The following is a 24,654-nucleotide window of genomic DNA, read 5'->3' on the forward strand; positions in this document are numbered from 1 at the left end:
TGATTTGCCATTTTCATATTGTTCTGGAACAATAATTCTCTATGTTAATTAATAATAATAATGGCATGACTTAATAGTAAATTGGAAAATTTCGTTTTCAATATTCTGATATGATAAAAAAAATCTTGAAGTACTGATTGTTTTGTACAGTTAATAAATTATCAATAGTACTACAACATTCAATTAATGAATCTAACTCCAATTCAAACTTAAAAGCATAGTAAAATAAAAACAAAAACAAAAACAAAGATACAGTAATATGAAGTGATTATATGTTGGATTCCGTGGGTCACGGTGAAATAGATAAAATATCTCCATTCTTAAGTAAAGAGTTCGTATTCAAATGTTGAGTAGGAAAAGATTTATGTTAAAGAACATTTTTTTCTTAAATGAATAATAAGATAAGTAGATTTTTAATGTAACTCATCCTCAAACGTTAACTTACAAAGTAAAGATTGTTCAAATTCATAAAATGAAAATATTCATATTTCATTCTATCTAGTTATGAGATTCTTCAATGCCCCCATCTTATATTCATGACTTGACATGAAATTCAATATTGACACACAAACGGGCGAGTTTTACATGTAAAGAAATGAAGTTTGAGCCTAATTCAATACTTAAAAATTAGCTCAAGAGATGAGTACTTTATTATTCAAATTTATATAACGAGATCACTTATTTCTTTTTCATCTAAAGACTTTACACAATAAACTTTATATGTTAATCTAAATTAATCGAGATATAAAACAGATAAATATTATTTTTTTTTAAAAACAAAAAAGGGAAGATATTTCAATTTCTGACAAGACATCCATGTGATTGATACAAAAAAAAAAAAAATTATACAAAAAAAATACTCTCTCTTCTTCTTCTTCTTCTTCTCTATATCTTTCTACTACAAATTAAATACCTTTTCGCCTCACTCTTGCCCCCACTCTCTGTTTTCCTCTTTTTTATCTCTCTGGAGATTCTGTTTTACATTTCAATATTCTCATCTTTCCACTATATACACTTTAACTTCTTGCCCTTTGTTCAAAGATAGCATCTTTTTTCTTTCTTCTTCTCTAATCTCTTCATTTTTCTCAAGTGGGGTTTAATGGAAACTAACAAACCTTTTCTTTTCTTGCTGTTTTTAGCAGTTTCTGCAGTTCTTGCTGATGAAGGTGAGCTATTTTTATAGTTTTTGAAATGGAAAGTGTTGTTTTAGTTGGTAATGTCTTTATTTTAATGTGATAAGATATAAAAACTTGTTCTTTATTGTTCATGTGTTGGACCCTTCTTAAAACTTAAAGATTTTGTTCATTTCTTTCATTTTAAGAGGGGTTAGGTAAGTATTATAGTTTTTTAATGGAATTTTTTAATGTTGAGTATGTAAGAGATGGAGTATGAATTAGGGATTCTTGAGAAGAGATATGGTGAGAAGGAAGAAGTTTAAAGAGTAAAGTTTCCAACTTTCCTATTCCTTTTGTCTTTTACTGTATGTTGTTTAGTTGCTTGGTCATTTATGTGAATGACTTGACAATCTTTATTGGGAGGTGGGGTTTTGGCCTAAATCAAAAAATCATGTACAAACTATAGAGCTGAATGTACAACTTTTTAATTAGGGTGTGTCACCTGATCTAGTGGTCAATGAGGTGGGTGAAAAATACGGGTGAGGTTCAAATCTCCATAGAGAAAGGAGTTAAGGTGACTAGGTGAGTTCTTCCCATTTGCCTTAGTATTGATGGACAGAGTTATCCGGCACCGCTTTTGGTGCACGGTATCTAGTTTGGCCACCTGCCACCAAAAGAGGGGAAAAAAGAGAAGAGAAACTCATACTACAGTGTGTCATCTGATGTAGTGGTGGTTAATGAAGTGGTTGAAAACTATGTGTGGCGTCCGAATTTCCATAGACAATAAGGTGTTGGTTGAGTTCTTCCCATTTATCTAAGCATTGGTAATCAGAGTTATCTCATACTTGTGTTGGTGGGAGATAGCAAGTAGAAATAAAAAGAATTTTACTAAGGGGTAGGTAAGGTCTGCGTATATCTTACCCTCTTCCGACCTCACTTGTGTTAAAGTTTTGCTTTTTCTCAAGTAAAGAGTGAATATATGTGTTAGGCAACCAAAACCAGATCTTTGAGATTTATAATCATGCATGAGACAAAGAACAAAGAATAGAACAAACATCTCAGATGTAAAAAAAAGCAGGAAGAACCTGATGTACAACTAATTTCATGTGCTTTTTTATACTAGTCCACATTGGCATGCTCCCAAATTACCAACAAGTTGGCCAAGTACATGGTCCCAGCTTTCCATTCTCAAGTTATTTTCTCTTTGTTGTGATTCTGATGTGGAATATTGTGCTTCTAGTCCTCAATAATTGATGCATAAACAGCACTCGAGGTGTGGCTTAGAGGTCAATAAAATGTGTTAAAACCAAGACAAAAAGCTCTAGGTGATTTCTTCTAATTTACCTACTTTGGTGACCAGTTATTTGGTGTCCGTGCAAATTGGAGGTATTAGGTACCATACGGAATAGTCGAGAGGTGTGCACACAAGTTAGTCTGGCCACAACAGTCATAAAATACATAATATTGATGCATATTTAAATAAGTTGCTTTATTTATACCAAGTAGTTGTTATGATTAAGTTAAAAGCAAGATTTTCAAGTAGATTAATAGGTAGATGTCCAAGCTCATTTTTCTGTATCTTGTCGAACTATCATGTGGAAATATAGAGATGAATTAAATTGATTGTTGATTATTAGATGTAGATATGACCTTTTACTTGAACTTGGATATAGTGAGGGGAGAACAATAAAGTTCAATTTTTCTGTCTTCCATGCAGATGTCTTTATTGGAGTAAACATTGGAACGGAGCTCTCGGACATGCCACATCCAACTCAAGTAGTTGCACTTCTTAAAGCACAGCAAATTCGACATGTTCGCCTCTTCAATGCTGACCGCGGCATGCTCCTTGCACTTGCAAATACAGGCATCAAAGTCGCTGTTTCTGTGCCTAATGAACAGATCCTTGGTGTTGGTCAATCAAATACCACTGCTGCTAATTGGGTTACCCAAAATGTTATCTCACATTATCCAGCTACTAATATCACAACCATATGTGTTGGTTCTGAGGTTCTATCAGCCCTTCCAAATGCTGCACCGATCCTCGTCAACGCCCTTAAATTCATTCATTCAGCCCTTTTGGCGTCAAACCTGGACAGGCAAATAAAAGTTTCAACACCTCTAGCTTCTACCATCATCCTTGACTCGTTCCCTCCGTCTCAAGCCTTCTTCAATCACACTGTGAAACCAGTATTAATACCACTGCTCAAATTCCTTCAGTCCACTAATTCTTATTTCATGCTAAATGTCTATCCTTATTACGACTACATGCAATCGAACGGTGTTATTCCGCTAGATTATGCTCTCTTCAAGCCTCTAGCTGCAAATAAAGAAGCTGTGGACTCCAACACACTTTTGCATTATACTAACGTCTTTGATGCAATGATTGATGCCGCTTACTTTGCGATGCTTGACGTCAATTTCACCAATATTCCTGTTATGGTGACTGAATCAGGCTGGCCATCAATGGGTGAATCGAACGAACCTGATGCTACTGTAGACAATGCCAACACTTACAACAGCAATCTGATAAAGCATGTGCTAAACAAAACCGGAACTCCTAAGCATCCGGGTATTGCTGTTAGTACTTACATCTATGAGCTATACAATGAAGATGTTAAGGCAGGGCCTTTGTCAGAGAAGAATTGGGGACTATTTAGCAACAACGGCACGCCAGTTTATATTCTACGGTTGACTGAATCAGGATCTCTTTTTGCAAACAATACTTCTAACCAGACTTACTGCGTTGCAAAAGAAGGGGCGGATACTAAAATGCTACAGGCTGGTTTGGATTGGGCTTGCGGAACTGGTAAGGTAAATTGTGCACCATTGATGCAGGGAGGACCGTGTTATGACCCAGATAACGTGGCTGCACATGCTACCTATGCTTTTGATGCTTACTATCACATGATGGGGAAGGCTCCCGGGACTTGTGACTTCACCGGGGTGGCTACAATCACCACAACTAATCCTAGTAAGCATTTTGTCCATCTAACCAAAATTATGTCATTTCCTTTTAACAGGATGAAACTTAAGAGACTAATTATTCTAATATTTGCATATTTCAGGTCATGGTACTTGTCTATTTTCAAGGTAACTTTCCTATCATAATGTATTAGTTATGAAAACAACGCGCCTTTTTAAACCTTTTAATCAACTAATCTTTATCAGTGTTTATTTCTAACGAAATCACTCCACTTTAATTTCACAACTAAACTATTTTGTTGAATGTTTGTGGTGCAGCAGTACTGGCAAAAATGGAACTTTCCTAAATGGCACAGCTCCAGCTATGGATTCCACGAGCTCATCAGCCTATCCTGTCTGGTATTATAACGTCTTTTCAACAACACTGATGATGATTCTGGGAACTCTAGGATTGAGTTTGGTTCTTTTGTAGTATGGTAATCTCCTTCATCATTATTTACTCGCGATGGATGGTGCCCATTGCACATTTTTCTTTTCCAAGAAACGAGACTAATTAGTTATCGTGGATTCCATTTACCTTTTCGGAAAAAGGAAGTGAGGTTACTGATCTTCAGAAGCCACATAATTTTGTACAAATCCATGGGAGGATAGAACCTGTTTCTTTTGGCAGTTTAGGGTGAAAAATTGAACCAATTTAGAAATTCTTTATATTTGTTCTATTGGTTTTCCTTATATGATCATTGGAATACCAATTCTTATGTGATTTTCTTATATGGCCTATATAGATTCTGTTGTTTTCAATTTCAAGTTTCATCCAAATTACATAAAGAGGCATGCACCCGTGTGTTGTGGTTGCTTCAACGTCGTTTGTCCATGTTATAATGTCTATGGTTGTAGCAGCCAGAACAAACCAGACTGTTTCCGTTGCTCGAGCTCCTAAAAGTGGTGGTTCTGAGGTGGTAGTAAAGTTATGTATGATGGCTCAAAAGATGTTACAAGGCCAAATACATGTACAAAAACTTGCGCGGATATCTCATTTAGACACATGAACTCAGGCTTGTTCCAATTGAACTAGACCAAGTTCAAGTGTCTAAATAAAATTCCCCCCCAAAAAAACTACTTGTAAGTTGAGGGATTTTAACTAACATTAATGGCATGAAGCTATTTTTATCAAAATGTTAATGAAATTACTCACAAGTTGCTTACAAGAATCGAAGTAACCAAATATGGTAATTGCGTTTTGTATCTAAATTAAATAATGGAATTCTGTTTTGTGCAACTAATTATTATTACAAGTATAAAAAGAGAAGGCTTGATAAGTTCTCTAGGAAAAAAAGTTCACAACTAACTTGATTAATTAGCTAGAAAATATGGACACATTGTACGTGTTAAGCATCATATTATTGATTTCTTCCTTTGTTGGTGTATTTATTTTCATCGTAGAATGTTGCACTAATGGTATTGGAGCTGATGAAATCACACGAGGCACGTGTCGCGTTGTCGCTTCACCGTCTTTTGTCAATGTCAACGTCTACGGTGGCAGCCAGAACAACTTGCAGGCTGCCACTGCTGCTCGAGTAGGCGGTGGGGCCGCCAAAAGTGGTGGTGCAAAAGATGTTACTATAGTTATACGTGATGGCATAAATGGTAAGGTAAATACTACTACTACTACTAGTGTTTACTCATCATCATCAACTAGCTATGTTGAGAATAATAAATGTGGTATCTGCAAAAAGGCGGTTACGTTGGAGTCCGTTTCCGCGAACAATGGTATCCGTGCTAATGGTGATGGTGGTGGTGATGATGGAGTTGATGCAACCGGTGGTGCTAGCCATGTTAAAATAAGTAATAGTACTAGTAGCTAAGCTAGCAAAAAAGACAATTAATAGTGTTGTGTGTGTGTTGGGGAATGATATCTATCTTATATTATTACTATTGTTCTTCTGCTATCTTATTGTTCGATTTTATTATTATTACTTGTTATCTACTTTGCTTCAATTATCGTATTATTAATTATTTATTTGAATAGATGGTCTATGAAGCAACCTTTTTACCTTCGTATTAGGATATCAACTTTTAAAAGAACCAAAACTTCTCTAATGAAACTTAAAAGAGACCATTTTTATCATTTCTTATAGTTTTGGTATTTTACTTTTATGTGACCAATAGATGAAGCTAAAAACAAATGCATATTATGTAATTAAACATAAATCGTTTTTATTACTATTTTATTCAACATTTGGGATTGAGTGTTGTTTAGAAACTTTTGACTTCACTGCAAAATACTCTAGGGTCAATTAAGGTAATTGACAGAAACGCCCTAACAAATTTTGGCCGCTAGTGACAAGTCTGACAACAATAAAAACATAGTACCAAATATAATTTCACGAGTATAGAGAAAAGTATTTTAAAAGATAATTTTGAAACTCGTCTATTAACTTAAATTTTAATTTCTTTTAGTAATATATAAATTTTATTTTCTTAAATACATTTTGGAACACAAATGTTCTTTTTTTTTAACTTACCATTTAGTTGTGCAAATATGGTCTTTGGCAAACTAGCGTTTGGAAGAATGTTATATTTAGGTCTAATATCTTACAACAAGAAACATTAAATTATCGTTCGTTTGCAATAACTTATAAAAAAACTTAGATGGTATTTTAAAAGGTCCATGCGTTGTAAGCAAAATAAATTACTATTTTTTTTAAAAAAATAAATTGGTTTAATATTGTGGCCATAATGACCATTTTATTAAATATAATTAAAGTTCACAATAACACAAACTAAAGCAAAGGACCATTTTATTACTAATTTTTTTTTTTTACCAAATGTCATTTTCTTGATGAAAATACAAAGAAGTTACCTAGAAGAATCACATGCCTATCATAATAAATAGCTCTGCAAACTCTTGAACAAAAAGGGTATTTGCATTTTGCAGAAGGTGTAATTTACTCCAAACATTTATAGAAAATGGAAAATAACTTGTTTGAAACTTTATACTAATAAAAAAAAACAGGATCAATTCTTCACAAAACAAGAAAAAATCAATTAAAAAAAAATTGGCTAGAAAAATGGACTCTGACATCATTTTCATTGTACTCATTTTAATCTTATTATCGGAGTGCACTAATGATAGAGAGAAACCCCTAATGTTGTTGCTTCATCTTCCGAAGATCAGAGACAGATTCAAGATTTAAAGTTAACGAACTCGAAGGTTCTTAAATCTTAGTACTTAACTTTTTAAAAAATTTATTGAAATTTTAGTAATTTTCTATCACATATACACATATACATGTTTGTTTGGTGTTGAGGATACTAATTTAGTTGAATCGATTGAATGTAGGCTCTCTAACGGCGATGAAAGCGAAGTTGTGCATGATGGCTCAGATGGTGCAAAAGATGTTATTATAGTTAGTGATGGCATGGCCCTGGTGGTGTCCATGCTAGTGATGGTTGCGATGATAGTGGTGTTAGAATTGGCAATTGCCTAATTGCGTAACTAGTGGTGTTGGTGATCGTAGCCATACTAACATATAGTTAGTAAAAGGGAGAATTTTTTTTTTAGAAAAGTGGAAATTGGAATTAGTGTGGAAATAATTTAAATATTATGCTTCTTGAATTTCATATGATGTAGATAAACTCTTTTTTTTCCATAAAAATCATGTAGTACATGCATAGTAATGAAATGTAAATTAATTTAGTTTATGAACTAAGTTCCAATTTTATGATTTCCTTTTTCTTTGCTGTTTAATATTCTTCCCTTGATATATATATATATATATATTTTTTATTGTTTGAGTTGTTGAAATAATCTCTCTATTTTCACATAAGAACAAGATCATATAAACATTACCGTCTTCAGACTTCACTTGTAAATTTAAATGGATAATGTTGTTGTTCGTTTTCAATGGTTAATAGGTATAATATTGAGCTAAACTAAACTATTCTTATCGATTATGAAATTGAGAATTACTTAGTTTATCTTTTCTTTTTCTTAGCTAACATGTCAATAATCTAATGTAAAAATTTATCAATCCGATATTTACACCACAAAATTTCAATTCCTCGATATTGCATCAACTTTACAAATTCTATTTATGCGTGTCATCCTTTCGTAGGGCCATGCTAATCTTTTCTGTATCGTTCCAATTTTATCAAATGTCTCCGAAGGAACAAAACCTTAAAGTTGAAAGTAAAAGGTGCTTACCGAGCAACTCTTGTTACAACTTTATAATTTGTTTATTTTTTTACCTTCCGTGCTTAACCGTAATTAATTTTTACATATATATTTTTAAATTTTTAACTATTAATATAAAATTGTTGTTATGGATTAAATAATAGTTGTGGATAAGATTTAGCTACCGTAATTTAAGAGATTCAGATAAATCCAAACCATAATGGGCTGAAATAAAAGCCCAAATGCCAAAGCCCAAACCCATCAAAAAACCCTAGCTATGTATCCTATAAATACACAAGATCTACTGTTAAAATTAATTCAATTTTTCATTTTAGATCTACTTTCTCTTTTCAATTTTGCTTGTAATTTTTTTAAAAATAGCATTTACTATGATTTTCTCTGTGTTTTGATTAATAACAACAGAGAAAATACGAAAAAAATGCTAAATTAATTTATTTTTTCGTACTTATGGACACGCAAATTTGAATCTTTTGCTCATGAATTTATGCGTTTTCTCGTAAGTTCAACATTTTTTTTTGTTGATAAATTCAAGTTTTTTATTTTGTATTTTGCTCAGTGATGATTGATTTTGCTTTAACCACACTGAAATAAAAAAGTTTGATGAGGATTTGGATAAGACCTTTTGGGATTTTTAGTTGAAGATTGTTTACTCAATTTTTTTAATCTTTGTTTAAAGGCTTTATGAATCTTTTTGATCCAATTTATTTTGGTGTAAAAGATGAAAGCATTTTACAGAGAATTAAAATTGAGTGGGGATTTATTTATTTAATTCTTCAGCTTAAAATCCTTAATTTGGTCAGTCAATTTCTTTATCAAACTTTTTCATGTGGACAAACTTTGGCCCTGGTCTGAGAGCAAATAAATAATTTTTTGATTTTATCTTCTTTTTTTTTAATGAATTTTGTTTTGATTTGTGTATTTTTGTTATAGTTTATTGGAATGTTATCACGAAATTATATTATATATTTTCTTTTTAAAAGTTAATTTGATTAATTTTTCTAATTAAATTAGATTACATTAATTTGATATTTTAAACAAAAGATAAGATATTTAAAAATGGTATGAAAAGTACTATAAATTGCATTGTTTTAGTATCAATCTTATGGAAAAACATGTTCTTAGGAAATCATAATAATTAAAAGTGAACGAAGATAGTAATTTGGTATCATTAAAACAGATTAGATTAGAATGAAATAAATAATTTTTTTTATGAATTTGGGAAACTGATTGAAATAAGCATAATGTTAATAATTTAGTGATTGTTTTTGTTTCTTTGATACAGCATCAAACATAGTTAGATAGAATGTACTGCTTTCGAAAGACTCTTGATTCAACTAAATGAAAATGAAATCTAGTGAGATAGTGTGTATTGAGTATCTTCGCTCAAGCAAATCAAAATAGTAATTAAAAGAAAAATATATCATTTAGTTGTTAGATAAGTGATTATGATTTCCAGGTAAATTATGGGACAGTTAGTTTATTAATCATATATATCATCACTAAATAACCAAATTATATTAATTAACACATACTAAGAAACTTATTGAATATCCATAATGCTAAAAGTTAATCATAACCATATATAGATAATGTGTTCAATAAATAACAATTTGGATCTTTCGATTGACAAATCAAGTAATTTTTTGGTCTTGTTTTTGCATTACAAAAACAGAATTATATTTGTTCTTGAAGCAATATTTGCTTTTTTAATTGAGATTTATCGATGTCACAAGAAACTTTCGAGGAGTTGGTGTTGGTGCTGGTGCTGGTGCGGGGCTAGATGAGGATTGATGAAACAATGTGGTGAAAATTTTATCTGCAAGCACTGCATTTGCTGCATCTGTTGGATGAAATGCATCCCAAAATACATATTCTGTTCTATTATTACATACTTTTGAATTTGGCAAACATAATCCTCCAACACTTGTGTCTACATTGCAACATGATGTATTTGATATCTTGAAACCTAAAAAAAACCAAAAAAAAAGTGTGTCCAAAATTGGTTATTGGACATTGAAAAGAGGAAAGATCAATAATGAATATGTCCGATATAAGTATTTTTCATCTTTAATTAGAAGTTTTGAGGAAGAAAATTACCTAAATACACATTTTAGTTATCACAATCTCTAAAATTCGTTACTTTTTAAAAAAAATTCAAAAATCCCCTCTCCGATACAATACTCTCCCCTCGCTAATGCATCCTTATCCTCCTCTCGGATACATCCCTCCCCTTCTCTGATATATCCCTCACCTATGTATTCGGATGTCTAGTGATGTATCCGTCGGATGTCCTATCCCCTCTCTGATACCTTCCTCCCCTCTCGGTTACAAAGAAAATTGCCTACACCTTGCTTTATATGGAAAGAAGTCTTTTTCCATTAACCTTTGTACTTAAGTAAGAATATTAGTTGTTTAAGCAAAAACTAGTGTATAAAAAAATGTATGATTTGAGCTTACCATAAGAAGTGGGGTTCTCAATTAAGTCAAGAACAATTGGATAAGTATCTGCAAATGATATTTGTGCATATGGTAGATGTTTATTCAGAGTGGCAACCAATTTTTCCACTTTTGAGTTGAATTCTTGTACCCATAAATTAACTTGTTTCAAACATATTCTCCTTGTGGACTTCACCCTTTGTGATGGAATACAACCTAATGGTCCAAGTCCATGAAAAATCATCTTTCTTGCTCCAAGTTGATGAAGTCTCTAAAATTCAAGAAAATATATAAAAAAAAATAAGTAGTCGTTTGGTTTGAAGTATAAGAAAATTTAATCTTTGATTTTCGATATAAAATCTTGCATTACTGATAATATAGTATTAAATTCGCTATAACTTACCGTGAATTGTTCGCCTAAGGTTGAGGTTAGAAGCTCTACAAACTCATCGTGTGTGTATTGTTGCCCCGCAGCTAAGAAGGGTTGCAAGAAGTTATTGACATAATCGTTGCTACCTGAAAAGATTCCAAACTTGGTATCAGAGCAGTAGAGAAAAAAACACTTATTCACTTGTGTTAATTATGTTGCTCAGACTCCTTAAAAGTATCGCCGGGTGCATGTTAGATCTTTCAAAGATAGTGCTTTTTGGGAAATCTGACATGGATGCACGTGATAGTATTTTAGGAGAGTCTGAGCAACGTAATTAATGAACAAACATACCCATTCCAATAAAGTAGACAGCTTGATTAACATGTTTTTCTGCAGCCTCTTGTCCAATTTTAGCCTTGATTGCTTCTTTTGTCTTCTCAAAGCTTTTTATTTGATCATCAAATGTCATTCTTTGAATCTGTAATTTTGTACATATAACAAATTTAGAATCAATTTGAAATGAATTAATTAGAAAAATTTAGATTTTTTTTTTAAAAATGAAATAATTATTACAAAATAAAGTCCAGTGTCATTAAGAATTCCAGCTCCACCAGATGCATAATTCACTCCTTTCAAAATTGCATCATCATTTGGTGCTAAAGAAAGATATGGAGGTGGTGATTGAACCCCAAGTTTTGCAGCTGAAAATTGAAGAGGAAAAAAATATGTTAAAAGCAACCCATTTTTTAGTACCCGACGAATATTAGTTGAAAATTCATCAAAATTTGACTTGTTGATAATGTTTGATGAATTTTTAATGAACTATGTTAGAGACGTCTCTCAGAATTTTTTAGTAATTGAGTTATGATTACATGTTGAACTCGAAATGACTCATCAAATTATCTGCGGGGTACAAATCCACCAAAAAAAGAGAGAGTAAAATAGAACCTGAAGATTGTGAATTATGTAAATATGTAATGTAAAGAACTAATCTATTAATTTTCATTTTTTTATTTTAAAAATTAAAAATTAAAAGAGGTGGCGAGGTTGGCTCATGGTGTGTGTGAGTTAGGTTATGACCCGTAATTTAACCCTACTTGACGCAACCTATCATGATCACTTAATTGATTCAATCCGTGCTAATATATGTTGTTCGGATTTTTCAAATGCTACCTCATGCAGATCCTCTAAAACTAGTGTATTTTGGAGGATCTGACATAAGCACAAAAATATTTTTGAAAAATCAAGCAACATGCAACATAGTTTAACCCAACCTACATAATCGCAACCTGAAAATAGTAGAAAATGAATAAGTTTACTCAAGATCATGAAGGAAAGTTCATAGAAATTACATATAATATCACCAATTGTCCTTCCATTAGTGAATCTACCAGTAGCTTTTCCACCTTCATAATCAATTCCATAAAATGGGAAATTAGATTTGGCTAATGATTGCAAATAATTATTGTTCCCAACTTCAGTCAATGAGTCACCAAATACATATGTAACAACTTGTTCTTCAGCTGAATCCACACATGCAACAATTCCAATAATCAAGAATCCAACAATTACTTGACCTAAATTCGCCATTTTAAACTACTCGAAAAAGCTTGTTCTAACTTACAAAAAGTAGAGAAATTAATTTCGATTGAATGGATACTTTGAGATAGTGCTTGAGAAATGTTGCAATTGATGGTGAGAATTTATAATAAGTATGTGGTGAATTTAATTTGCATTACATGTTTTTTAGTCTATGTCATGTACTTCAAGTTTAGTCATAGTAGGTGATGGATTTGATTTTTGTCTTGTTAATGGGAAAATCTCAGAATTTTGAGTGCTAAATTTAATCACAAAGTTTTTTTTTGTTTTACATTTGTCGTTCAGTATCCATATTAGATTCCGATTAAATCCGGATTTGCTACGAAAAATCCCACATTAGGAGTAAAACACTCCCTAACAAAGATGACATCGGGCTCGAGGAAACTCAAAACCGAGACCTCTGATTAGAAATGAAGGAGTACTTACCACTCCATCACGACCCTTATTGGTTAATTAAAAAAGTTTAGTTTGTTGGTAGTTGGGAGTTTCTTCTTAATGGTTGAAATTTTTCTTGATTTGGCCAACTGATTTTAGATCATTACATGTATTTGTTTTTGCTTTTGATTTAGGCAGGAAGAAAAGGGTCTCAACTTGTTAGACTATAATGGTACCATCATTATATATACCAAAAAATAATTGTACATTCACTATATTTTAAAGTTCCACGTGGCATATACACGATGCAAAAATGATGATATGGCAATGACATGTCATTCTTTGGTGTCAAAAAATTGATTTTTCGGTGATTTATATTTTATGAGTAACTGATATATAGTTTAATGACTTTATTGGTACTGAATTAGTTATGAGACTTTAATATTATTTAAAGAGGGCATTGTTGCAAAAGTGTAGACGAGTGATAAGTATAGAAATCCTGCCGGAAAGACAATGAAAATAATGTGGTTCTAGATACTGTCACTAAATTGAGATCGACAAAATGACATATTATAATAAAACTTATTCATGTTTTTAATAAAAAAAAACATTCTTCTAGAATTTTGAGTTAGTTAGATGAGGTAGAAGAGAAATGAGCTAAAACCTTAGAAGAAAAATCCTATCCATATTTTCCAAGGGTTCTTGATCCATATTTTCCGGTTTATTATGCTTTTATTTTAATTTCAGGCAATGAAGATCGAATTATTGAATTATGAAACTATCTTATCTAAAGTTTAATCGTTAGAAAAAAAAATTACTTTTATTTAATCAATTATGTCTTCAACACACTTTGTCACATGTGAGCTTAATTCTATAATTTCATTGTTGAAACATAAAAGTATGTTTTTTCTATAATAGTGATGGCAAAAGTTGAACCATAAGACCTTTATTCATTTAGATATTATGTTAAAATACGCGATCATTTCATTTAAAAACTTGAGTTTTTAAAGAATGACATACAACTATTTATTTAATTATATATATTAATCTTCAATACAAATGTATTTTCCTTTTCTATTAATTATATAAGTAAATAATCTAATTTTTTACCAAAGAAATAAATTAATGTAGCATTTGAAAAGTTCTAGATGATTGCCAAAGAACTTAAAGACATCTAATTTGAAATCTAGATTAAGTGGGGTAGGTAATCTTTTCTTCTTATTTCTTAATCCTTTTATAATGTTTGCTATATTAGACTTTAAAAACTATTTTTCACACTTTAATAGTGAAATTTATAAATAAAAAAACACAAACCAAGTTTAGCCTTGACAGGGAGTTAATAAATACTTCAATTTTGAGAGTGCCCATTTAGACAACTTAACTTAATCTCAATCGGCAATTAAACACTCCAGCTCATCCCTACTGCATTTCATAAATACTCGAGGCTAATGTAACATATAAATTTTATGTTTGTATAGATCATTATTTTGTAATTTGGAATGTTTAATGAACATATGAAAGATGAGTTGAAATGTCTATAAAACATTCGTAATTAAATATTTATTTACCAAATATATTCATGTATGCATATCAAATGCCCCTTTCTCCTAGGCCATAGGAAAAGAAGATAGTCAAATACCTTCTCAAACTTGTTGAATGGTCAGATTAAAAGAATAATTGTGGAATTAGCAATGGAAATATCACCAAAATCAGACATTGACTATGTGTTTAATTAAATTTCATACAATTATATCTTGACTAGCCTCAATTGCTTAAAAATTGGGTATTACTTGTATCTATTTTATCTAAAAGATAAATATAAAATGAATACACAATTTTTTTTGGTCATGGATCATTTTTGTCCATTTAATTTCAAAGACTTATATAAGGAGACAAATCAAAATCTTGTTTAACGATGTGAAACTCTTGACATTTCTAACACGCCTAGTTTTGACAATTAAAATATGAACAAGGTAATAGTGAAGGCCTAATATAGAGCGAAACAAGAACTTAGAAGTACTTGCTTGATAAATTTAAAAGCCATCTCAAAAAAAGAAGAATGTCCAAAACTATATGACGAAACAAATTATCACTCAGACCAACGATATACAATTATAAGCATCAACTTATAGAAGACTACGCTAACACATTTCCTCGAATGATAATCCACGATAAATACAAAATCTTTTTCATTTTTAAAAATTTAAACCCGAAATCTCTAATTTTAGATGGAAGAATCTCAACTGTCTTATAGCAATTCACGTTATATACAAAGATATTCACTTTGTTGAAAAGAAGTATACAACTTTGATAGCGTGGAAAATTAGCGAAGAAATCAAACACCACACGGCGCATTTGTCCCTTCCCTTGTTCCCACTCAATTATTCAAATGCTTCCACGCAGCCCCCAAAGCCATTGAACCAAAAGCTAAAAAGTTACACACATGAGAAAATAAATAAATTATTTTTTAAAATATTATTTCGATGTATTGGACTAATTATCATGTTAGTTTTCGAAAATAAGTTTTTCAAATAAGTAAAAAAATCATTTTCATTCTTAAAATATCCTTAAGACGAGTCTATGCAAATAGTTTATGTACCATTTAAAATAGAAATAAAGTCTGTATACAGCTCTTCAGAATTCACTTGAAAAATTATGCTAAATATACTCTATTATTATTAAAATACATAATCAAATACCGCTTTAATTTTTAAATACCATTATCAACTTTCAACTTCAAATCATCAAATGTATATGTCTAAGCCCCTAATTAATCCTGAATTAGTACAAAGAACAATTCAATTGACCATTCCATCATTAGCACAAAAAGTGGAACACAAACCACATACTTAGACCTTAAGCCAAAACCCAAAATAGAATCAAATCAATCCCCTCTGTATTCAACCTTGAAAAAATAAAATAAAATAATCTTTGATGTCATAATATTTCTTAAATCCATGTGACATTTCCACATAGCCCCCCACTCCAACCCAAACAACACATTTAGCTCTATTATGTTCTTCATTTTCCCCTTCTTAATCAATTAAAAAAAAAAAACCAAAAAAAATATATTTATAGATATTCTTGTAAATCCTCACAACCCCACTTGAAATTTCCACTTGTAAAGCTTAAAGAATCAATCTTTAGCATCCCCATACAAATATTATAAGTGGTTTTTTTAATAGTTCTAAATACATTCTTGATTAATTTTTTTTCACTTTTTCATTCAATCTGGAAAAAAAAAAGTCAAAAAATCCTAAATCCATCACATATTCTTGTAAATTATTTCAACCCCACTAGAAATTTTCACTTATAAACTTCAAAGACTCAATCTTTAGCATCCCCATTCATAAAATTAATACATCTTGATTTATTTTTCCAGTTTCATTCAGTCTGGGAAAAATAACTCAAAAAACTCCTAAATATATCACATATTCTTGTAAATTATTGCAACCCCACTTGAAATTTCCACTTATAAATCTCAAAAAACACAATCTTTTGTATACCCATGTAAAAATTTGAGATTTTTAATACATTCTTGATTTTTTTTCCCAGTTTCATACAATCTGTGAAAAAAAACCAAAAAATCTTAAACCATCACATTTTCTTGTAAATTATTGCAACCCCATTTGAAATTTCCACTTACAAACCTCAAAAAACACAATCTTTAGTAGTAGAAATTGTTGATTTTTTTTCTACTTTAAACTTAATTAATGTCAGTTGCTTGTGGATTTGAGTGTGTGGTGGTTTTAGGATGTATGCGTTGGGTATGGAAACGTTGTACTTACATAGGCAATGATGACAGTGCCACGTGGCCTCCAGCAACCTATGATGAATTTGAACCTATTCCTCGTCTTTGCCGTACAATTCTTGCTGTTTATGAAGATGATCTTCATAACCCAAAGTTTCCACCTGAAGGAGGATATAGGCTTAACCCCAATTGGGTGGTGAAGCGTGTGGCATATCGAGAAACACTTGGTAAATTTTTTATTCGCATTGCTGAATTAGTTTCTTAGGACAGTGTCTAACACAACTCAACTTGTTTGGATAGTTGTTACCTATTGTATTGTATTGTTAGTATAAATATAATGTTTGTTTTGACTGTTACTTAATCGTATCGTATCATTGATCCCTTCGTTAACAGCTTGTTTGGATGGTTGTTACCTATTGTATTGTGTTTTGTTTAACTACCATGTTTGTTTGGATTGTTACTTAATCATATCATTAAATCCATCATTAACACCTTATTTGGATGGTTGTTACCTATCGTATCATATTGTGTTGTTAGTTTGAATACAATGTTTGTTTTGATTGATGCGTAAGTTTTATTGTATTGTATCATTAATTCCATCGTTGATAAGTTAGATAAAAAGTTCCATTTTGGTGTGATCGTGTTGTTACCTTGTTTTTTTTTCTTATTTTGTCTTTGTTTATTATTTAACAGACCTATTTTATCCTTTTCCCTCCATTTTCTGTAATAACTTTTCCCCTTATCCTACTTTTATTCATGATACTGTAAGTTGATTCTTCAAAGTGTGGCATTATGTAATGACAGAAAACAATACAATCTATACAAACGTTGTAAGCATCAAAACAGTACAATACAGTAGGGGAAAATGATACATGTAGGGTAGGAGCTAGTTACAAGGGGGTTCAATTGAATCCCTTTGCTGGAAAATGATATTGTGCAAAAAGGGAAAAAAATGTTAGAGAAATTTTTTCTATAGTGTTAAAGGGGGTTCAAAAATTAGTTTAAGTTGCAGGTTCAAATCATAGGTGGTGTGATATTTTAGTATTTCTGAATCTTGCTCCGCCACTGGGTGCATTTACTCATAAAAAATTATATTGCTTCTTTCCATTTATTTCCAACAATATTTTCATTTAATATTGTTTATTTTTCCCACAGGTAATGCTCCACCTTATTTGATTTACCTTGATCATGAGCACCATGAGATTGTTGTAGCCATTAGGGGTTTAAATTTGGTTAAAGAAAGTGATTATAAAGTCTTGATGGATAATAAGCTTGGGAAGCAGATGTTTGATGGTGGGTATGTGCATCATGGGTTGTTGAAAGCAGCAATTTGGATGTTGAATAAAGAATCCGATACTTTGAAAAGGCTTTGGGTTGAGAATGGGAAGAGTTACAGGATGATATTTGTTGGACATTCTTTGGGTTCTGGAGTTGCATCATTGTTGGCAATAATTGTGGCGAATCACGGGGATAGATTAGGGGGTATTCCAAGGAGTTTACTCCGTTGCTATGCTGTTGCTCCTGCTAGGTGTATGTCACTCAATTTGGCTGTTAAATATGCTGATGTTATCCAATCAGTGGTTTTACAGGTGAGTTGGTTTAGTCGTCATTGATTTGCCTGTTCTGATTTGTTACAATCATGCTTTAGCAACATATTCAGGAAAATATTACTGCTTGATTAATATTTTGTACATTAGCTTGTGATTGGAAATGTTGGATATGCTGTTTAGTGTAATTTAGACCAAAATGTATGTTTGGTCTGTTGATTCAGCTAGTAATAATTTTGGGCATTAGGAGGCTAGAGGAAGAGATCGAAATTTGATGCTGATAACTTATAAGTCCTAAAATGTAGAAGCGGATTGAATTTTTTTGAATGTCTGATTCCTTTAGGAATTTATCGCAATCACCTTGTGATGAGGGGATGGTGAAAATGCGTTGAGACTGCCTTGACTATCATCCTGTCCTTATATTTATTGCAGATAAATGTGGTCATTTGTTTATAGTTTGTCTTTGTGTCAAGATGTGTTGGCATGTATATATAGTGGTAGTAGGATGGGTGATCCCCTGGGAAGTCCTGGTCTTGCATCCCTTTAGTAGTAGTATTTTGCATTAGCGTAGTATCTTATTCTCACTAGCTCTTTTTATTTTGTTATTATGTTGTCTCTGTTTTCCTTTTTATCCTGTTATGTCTGCACTTCTTTTGAGCCGAGGGTCCATCATTGATCCCTTGTTTTTACAGGATTTTATAGGGCAGGAGTTGTGTATGATAGTCATTAGATGAACTTTAGGAGACAGATGCACTATCCTATGGCAGTTTTTAGTTCTTCTATACAGCGACCAACTTAATGTAGATTAAAGTTTGCATAATAAGCTTATAACAAATATATTACAGGTACCATGACTTGGGACATAGTCCGAAATGCAAAGTCAGACCATTTGACACTTCCAAATGGTCAGTTTTTTTGTCGAATTAGCATAAAGTTCCTCTTGTCCCAAAAACTAGCTCATTTCAATTCATTCTGTCTAAATCCTATCTTGTTCTGTTCAGTTGGTTATACCAGTTGAAGTTTTCTCTTACAACTCATATCGTTAAGATAATACAGAATAAAGAATTGGATCTAAATATTTCAACTTTCGATAACGAGGGGGAATTTGAAGCCATTAGAGTGGAAGAAGGGACAGTTGTATGTGCTTTTCATGTGTTTAGTGCGCTTCAACTTCTTATTCTGGTGGACCAGAGCAGTTGTTAGTTAAAATCCATTCTAAGAAAAAATGAATCAACAAAATGGTATTATAGCAAGGGAAATTTTGGTCAATCCACTGACCAGAATTGGAACAGCCTCTGCTCTTTGCCTCAGACCAAACACTGCTGATTCAGGCTGCTTACTAAGATGGACCCAACCATTATCGGTGTCATGCTCATTCATTTCTGTCAGCTACTGGATATTTTAGATTTAATTGATGGGGCTGTCACACTTTAAGGATATTGCAGTAAAATAATTACCCAAACGATGTTTGTGCTGTTTTTATCTGGGAATTTAAATATTGCTGGCTTAACGCCATGAAGGCAATAAACGAGGCGTTGATTTGTTCCTTATTGCTAAATGGAACTTCATGACACAATCTTGTTCTCTGAATTAACACGTCTATTCTGGCTTCTTCTTCTTCAGGATGATTTCTTACCACGAACACCCACCCCACTGGAAGATATATTCAAGTCTGTCTTCTGGTTAGTTCAATTATCCTACACTCTTTGGGTGCAGAGCGAAGCCCTTGAGTTTCCTAAATTCCTTCATACCTTTTTTGCTATGGATGAATTGTTTTAAGTATCTCTTACACTGGGCGTTGATGCTTTCAACAGTTTACCATGCTTGTTATTTTTGGTGTGCTTGAGAGATACCTTCATACCGGAAGGTAGGAAGCTCAGAGATCCAAGAAGATTATATGCCCCTGGTCGAATGTATCACGTCGTTGAAAGAAGATTTTGCAGGTAAATGACATTCAAATATTGATATTACTATTCTGCACTATTTTCAGGCAGTTTTTACTTTTATGATCTCTGAAGAGGATTTACTTTTTAGACACCCTTACCTCCTCATTGGAGTGGCTGGTTCCAAGATTCCAACCCTGTCACACGTCGAAACGCGGAGCGCTTCTCCGTTGCTCCAAGGATAAAATTTTAGAATTTCGCATCAATAGGTTCAGACATATGGCCTCACTTAGTGACTTTGGCAACATACCACCTGACGTCTTGGACTAAGAAGCATTTTTGAACTATTCAAGATGTTACTGAAACTTTTTCATATTTGAAATATGTTACTATGTTAGTTCCTGTTGCTATTTCCAAGCTAATAGAGCAATGCAGACTAGAATTGATTTAGCCTTGCATCAAAATTTGATGCTCCTCTCACCGATTGAAATTCTAGAAAAGAAAGGCTAATGACGCTTCTGGACTAAAGACACCAAGAAGAACTTGTAGTCATATACAGTTACTAGGGCATGCAACAAAGTAATTAACTGCTGATATTCATCTTTGCTTGATTCAGATCTTATATTCGTAGAAGAGGCATGGAAGGTGTTCGCTTATCCTTCCATACTATTACTCGTAATATTACATTTGTAGTTTCTTGTACTTTGAGTTTGGTTGCTATCTGTTGTTTTATGTACTTTGATTATCATATTATTTACTTGTGATTACTGTTCATGATGATTTGTCATGTTGTCTATAGAATTTTGCCATGACTTCTTCACTTCTATTATTTCTTTTTATCGTGCTGCTTTGGACTGTTTTTTCATTGAGCTGAGGATCTATTGGAAACCTCTCTACCTCCCAAGATAGGGGTGAGGTCTGCATACTCTATACCCTCCCCAGGCCCCACTTTGTGGCATTACACTATATATTATTGTTGTTGTAGGCATGGAGGTGTAGTTGTAAACCTTTTACTAAGTCAACAAGCAGAGAAGTTCACACAAGTCAAATCACTTACGCTAGCTAACTGATATACACCATCTAAGCATCCAAATTACTGGTCAGACAGAGTTCTTGTATTGCTATTGCCTACCATGATTGCCATTTTCTACTGATGAATGCTGCCTTTAAATTCCCATCGTTCAGAAGCTTTTAGTTTTAGTTCAACTAGAAATCACCTGATGTGATTTTCTTAATTGTGTCATATATGGAGGGTAATGATTGAACACAAAGCCGTTCTGTTAACAGACTTAAGTACTTTACCAGACCTGATTGTTTATGTTCCAAAAGTTTTAACTTAAACTTTTTAATTAGTACGTGTTTACCGTCTTCTTCTCAAGTGCATTAATTGCCCGAGAGTGGAGCGAAAGTCTCTTATTTTTCTCATGCTGAGATCTGAGATCAATACTTACTGAACTTGATGGCCCATTGTGCTGTACTCCCCTATCCCAATTTATGGGGCACTCTTTTCTTTTAGTCGGTCCCAAAAGAAAGACACCTTTCTCATTACATGTTAAAAAAAAATAAAAAAAATGACACCTTTCTATATTTACTAACAAATTTAACTTTAATCTCCCATTTTACGCTTAATGAGATGATTGATAGTCACACACACCAACATCTATGACTTTTTTTAGACTACAAGTTTCAAAAGTCTTCCTTTTATTCTTAAACTCGGTGCCCAGTCAAACACCTTCACTGAAACGGAGGGAGCATTTGATACTATGCATGCTTAGATTCAGAGTTATTGAACAGATTGTTTACTGCTATTGTGTATCTCATTCATAACAAAATCTTGGGGCTACCTGGTGTTGACTGCTGCTTGTTCTATTCTAAGCAAAAAGAAAAAGAGATCTTTTTTTTTTGCAACTTCTTTGGAAGCTGAGCTCTTGGGTAAAATTTTAGAAAGCCAGTTTATAATTGATTTACCCTGGCACTAAGATCAATTCGCTGATGTTGTGACATTGATGCTTCATTACTTTTTCTTAATCACGTTTTGTTTCTCGACAGATGTGGGAGATTCCCTCCAGATGTTAGAACTGCCATCCCAGTTGATGGAAGATTTGAGCATATTGTGCTGTCATGCAATGCAACATCTGATCATGGAATTATTTGGATACAAAGAGAATCAGAGAAGGCGTTAGCGGTAAGTGACTTCTGGATATTTTTCCATTTGAAAAGGGAACAACATCATCATTAATGATTTCATTTTGATCAAACATGTGAGTTAAATGTCTTACCTTCACTGCAAGCCTGAAGAGTTCAAAAGAGACTAGCCTAATGTTAGGCATTTTTTAACGAATCAGAAAAGAAGCGAGTTGCGTCTTTTCCCCCTTCAAATATCAGTTTTTCACAAGTAAATATGATAACATTTAAGGGAAAAAGGGGACATTGACATGTGAGCCTCTAAGGCGTAATGAACTTCATGGTTATCCAGGGTGTCCTCCTTGTTATAAAGTCATAATTTTTTTAATTTTTTTGGGGTATAATAGCATTTCTCCCACGGCCAACAAAACAATGCCCGCTTATCTCTAAATTCACCTAGTAGCTTAACTGCATAGCAGCTATCTAGTTTTCACTGCACGGCTTTATTTGGTATTAGTTCGAGAATTTCATTCTTTGTGTTGGTCTTGCCTTATCAAGTTTGAACAATAGAAACACACCCCACTCCATGACTGTTCCATATGTAGGTGAAACTAGACTGTCTATGAGCTAAGTTTCCGTGAATTTGATTCAATTCCTAAGATCCCAAAGGAGCAGAATAAGTGTGCCAAACGCTGCTATGTTTCCGCTTCCTAGAAAGTCATTTTGATTTACTTGAAAATGTTTGTTGAAGAAATATATGTTTCCCTGTAGAGACTCAAGGAGGCTACAAGTGCTGAGGCACCGACAGCTCCACCACCGGTGCAGAAAATTGAAAGGCAGCACACACTAGAAAAAGAACACAAGAAGGCATTAGAAAGAGCTGTCACTTTAAATATTCCACATGCCGTGCCAACAGACACAGATGAGGAACTATCAGTACATAAAGAGGAAGAATCAGCGCGAGGAGTAACAGAGACGGCTTCTCTTATCGAAGATGCATCCACAAGTACAAGCCATTCCACCGATGCAAGAACTAACTGGAACGATGTAGTTGAAAAGCTTTTCGCGCAAGATGAAACAGGGAAGTTGACATTGAACAAAGAAGCAAGTTGTAGTACTGAATGACAACTCCCTTTGAAGGTGCTCTCTCTCTTCTTATTTTTTTTTTCTTCAATTTTTTTGTGATGATTGAAGAAAAGTATTATTCTTGTTCAATTATTTGTACATTTTTCTTATGTAAAACAATATATCTGAATTAGAATGTACAATTCTAAAGCCCCAAAGAGGGGAATATAGAAACAGAAAGAAATGATAAGTGGTTGTAATTGCATTTTTATTTGTGAAATGTTTTTGTATAGTTTTTGCTCCTATGATGATGTGTTTGAATTTTTGACTGATCATATCCTCTTCACTTTGTCAATTGCTTGACATTTTTCATCGGTCAATTGTTAAATTCATCGTTATGTAACTCCAAAAAGTCTCATTCTATGTGACGACTAATCTAGTGTGGTTGTGTACCTTTTTTTTTTCATTGGACTTTGCTTATTACAATATGTTATCCTTACCTCACCTTTTTTTATATATAATAATTTGTATCCCATATCCTACTTTGTTAATAATATTACAAGGTCATTCTTGATGTGTGACATTAAGTAACGACGGAAAAATGATACGATACGTTATAAAACTATATAAAACTATAGGTAACAACCATCCAAACAAGTTGTTAGTTAACTCATAATATCAAAATATATACACACAATAAACCAACATAAGAGTACCCAAAAAGCAATTGACGTTGTATACATGGAAAATTTAGAAATTCAAGAGTGTGATTATTTAAAATCAAGAGCTCTCCAACTTACACCTTACTAAAATAAAGGCATCAGTATCTTCAACAGTGAAGATGAACTCAATAACTTTTACACTATTTTTTAATGTTTTTATTGTGAACTCAATTATTACTCTCTCTCTTTGAAATTCAAAATTATTAAACTTCAAATCTTGACTCGTTCCTTCGTGCCTATAAGTATCCCCCATCAATTCCCAAACCCCTCACTCAACAACAACTTCCATCACACACTTAAAATTTTCATCTCTCACATTTTTCCTTTCCCAAACTTCTCATAATGTCATTGACTTATGATCATCATCGTGAAAATGCTGAAGTATACACTGACCCATTAATATGCATGAAAGATTAAAAAACCGTGACGTATGCTGCTGAGGTCACGTCGTTCATTCGTCGAAAATCATCGACTGAAAAATATAACCGGGGTTAAAACTAAGGAGCTAGCTTTTTGGAGGATCCTCAATCGAAAAAAATTACATTTG

At 32.6% G+C, this 24,654-nt stretch overlaps 3 protein-coding genes and 1 non-coding gene across 5 annotated transcripts; 2 read left to right on the forward strand and 2 right to left on the reverse strand.

Moving 5' to 3' along the window:
* The first annotated feature begins 927 nt into the window (after positions 1-927).
* LOC125836944 (glucan endo-1,3-beta-glucosidase 2) lies at positions 928-4,838 on the forward strand. Of its 2 annotated transcripts, none has more exons than XM_049516087.1 (4): positions 928-1,166; positions 2,833-4,086; positions 4,181-4,205; positions 4,356-4,838. In XM_049516087.1, exons 1-4 carry the CDS (start codon positions 1,100-1,102, stop codon positions 4,507-4,509), a joined length of 1,500 nt encoding a protein of 499 aa, XP_049372044.1. In that variant the 5' UTR covers positions 928-1,099; the 3' UTR covers positions 4,510-4,838. The 2 variants fall into 2 exon arrangements, with proteins under 2 accessions (XP_049372044.1, XP_049372045.1); XM_049516088.1 differs by having other exon boundaries at positions 4,359-4,838.
* A 3,274-nt stretch (positions 4,839-8,112) lies between these two features.
* LOC125836947 (U6 spliceosomal RNA) lies at positions 8,113-8,211 on the reverse strand. Its single transcript, XR_007443494.1, has one exon. It is a non-coding gene; the product is annotated as a U6 spliceosomal RNA (small nuclear RNA).
* Positions 8,212-9,859: 1,648 nt separating this feature from the next.
* On the reverse strand, positions 9,860-12,716 carry LOC125836917 (GDSL esterase/lipase At5g37690). Its single transcript, XM_049516072.1, has 6 exons — positions 12,394-12,716; positions 11,615-11,742; positions 11,393-11,519; positions 11,075-11,187; positions 10,693-10,942; positions 9,860-10,201 (listed from the first exon to the last, which is right to left on the reverse strand). Exons 1-6 carry the CDS (start codon positions 12,629-12,631, stop codon positions 9,942-9,944), a joined length of 1,116 nt encoding a protein of 371 aa, XP_049372029.1. The 5' UTR covers positions 12,632-12,716; the 3' UTR covers positions 9,860-9,941.
* Positions 12,717-16,062: 3,346 nt separating this feature from the next.
* Positions 16,063-23,656, forward strand: LOC125836945 (uncharacterized). Its single transcript, XM_049516089.1, has 6 exons — positions 16,063-16,993; positions 17,922-18,355; positions 19,937-19,995; positions 20,128-20,256; positions 22,246-22,381; positions 23,092-23,656. The coding sequence occupies exons 1-6, from the start codon at positions 16,729-16,731 to the stop codon at positions 23,443-23,445; spliced, it is 1,377 nt and encodes a 458-aa protein (XP_049372046.1). The 5' UTR covers positions 16,063-16,728; the 3' UTR covers positions 23,446-23,656.
* The last annotated feature ends 998 nt before the right edge of the window (positions 23,657-24,654 follow it).

This window comes from Solanum verrucosum, unplaced genomic scaffold (assembly GCF_900185275.1).
Source record: "Solanum verrucosum unplaced genomic scaffold, falcon-dt-bn FXZP01000099.1, whole genome shotgun sequence".
Taxonomy (NCBI): domain Eukaryota; kingdom Viridiplantae; phylum Streptophyta; class Magnoliopsida; order Solanales; family Solanaceae; genus Solanum; species Solanum verrucosum.

Excerpts from the sequence above, each read along its gene's own strand:
- LOC125836944 (XM_049516087.1), top strand. The coding sequence starts at position 1,100 with ATGGAAACTAACAAACCTTTTCTTTTCTTGCTGTTTTTAGCAGTTTCT. Across the intron at positions 1,167-2,832 it reads TGCAGTTCTTGCTGATGAAG|ATGTCTTTATTGGAGTAAAC; the intron begins GTGAGCTATTTT and ends TCTTCCATGCAG. Across the intron at positions 4,087-4,180 it reads AATCACCACAACTAATCCTA|GTCATGGTACTTGTCTATTT; the intron begins GTAAGCATTTTG and ends TGCATATTTCAG.
- LOC125836917 (XM_049516072.1), bottom strand. The coding sequence starts at position 12,631 with ATGGCGAATTTAGGTCAAGTAATTGTTGGATTCTTGATTATTGGAATT. Across the intron at positions 11,520-11,614 it reads ATGACACTGGACTTTATTTT|ATTCAAAGAATGACATTTGA; the intron begins GTAATAATTATT and ends ACAAAATTACAG. Across the intron at positions 10,943-11,074 it reads CCTTAGGCGAACAATTCACG|AGACTTCATCAACTTGGAGC; the intron begins GTAAGTTATAGC and ends CTTGAATTTTAG.
- LOC125836945 (XM_049516089.1), top strand. The coding sequence starts at position 16,729 with ATGTCAGTTGCTTGTGGATTTGAGTGTGTGGTGGTTTTAGGATGTATG. Across the intron at positions 20,257-22,245 it reads GTTGAAAGAAGATTTTGCAG|ATGTGGGAGATTCCCTCCAG; the intron begins GTAAATGACATT and ends GTTTCTCGACAG. Across the intron at positions 22,382-23,091 it reads AATCAGAGAAGGCGTTAGCG|AGACTCAAGGAGGCTACAAG; the intron begins GTAAGTGACTTC and ends GTTTCCCTGTAG.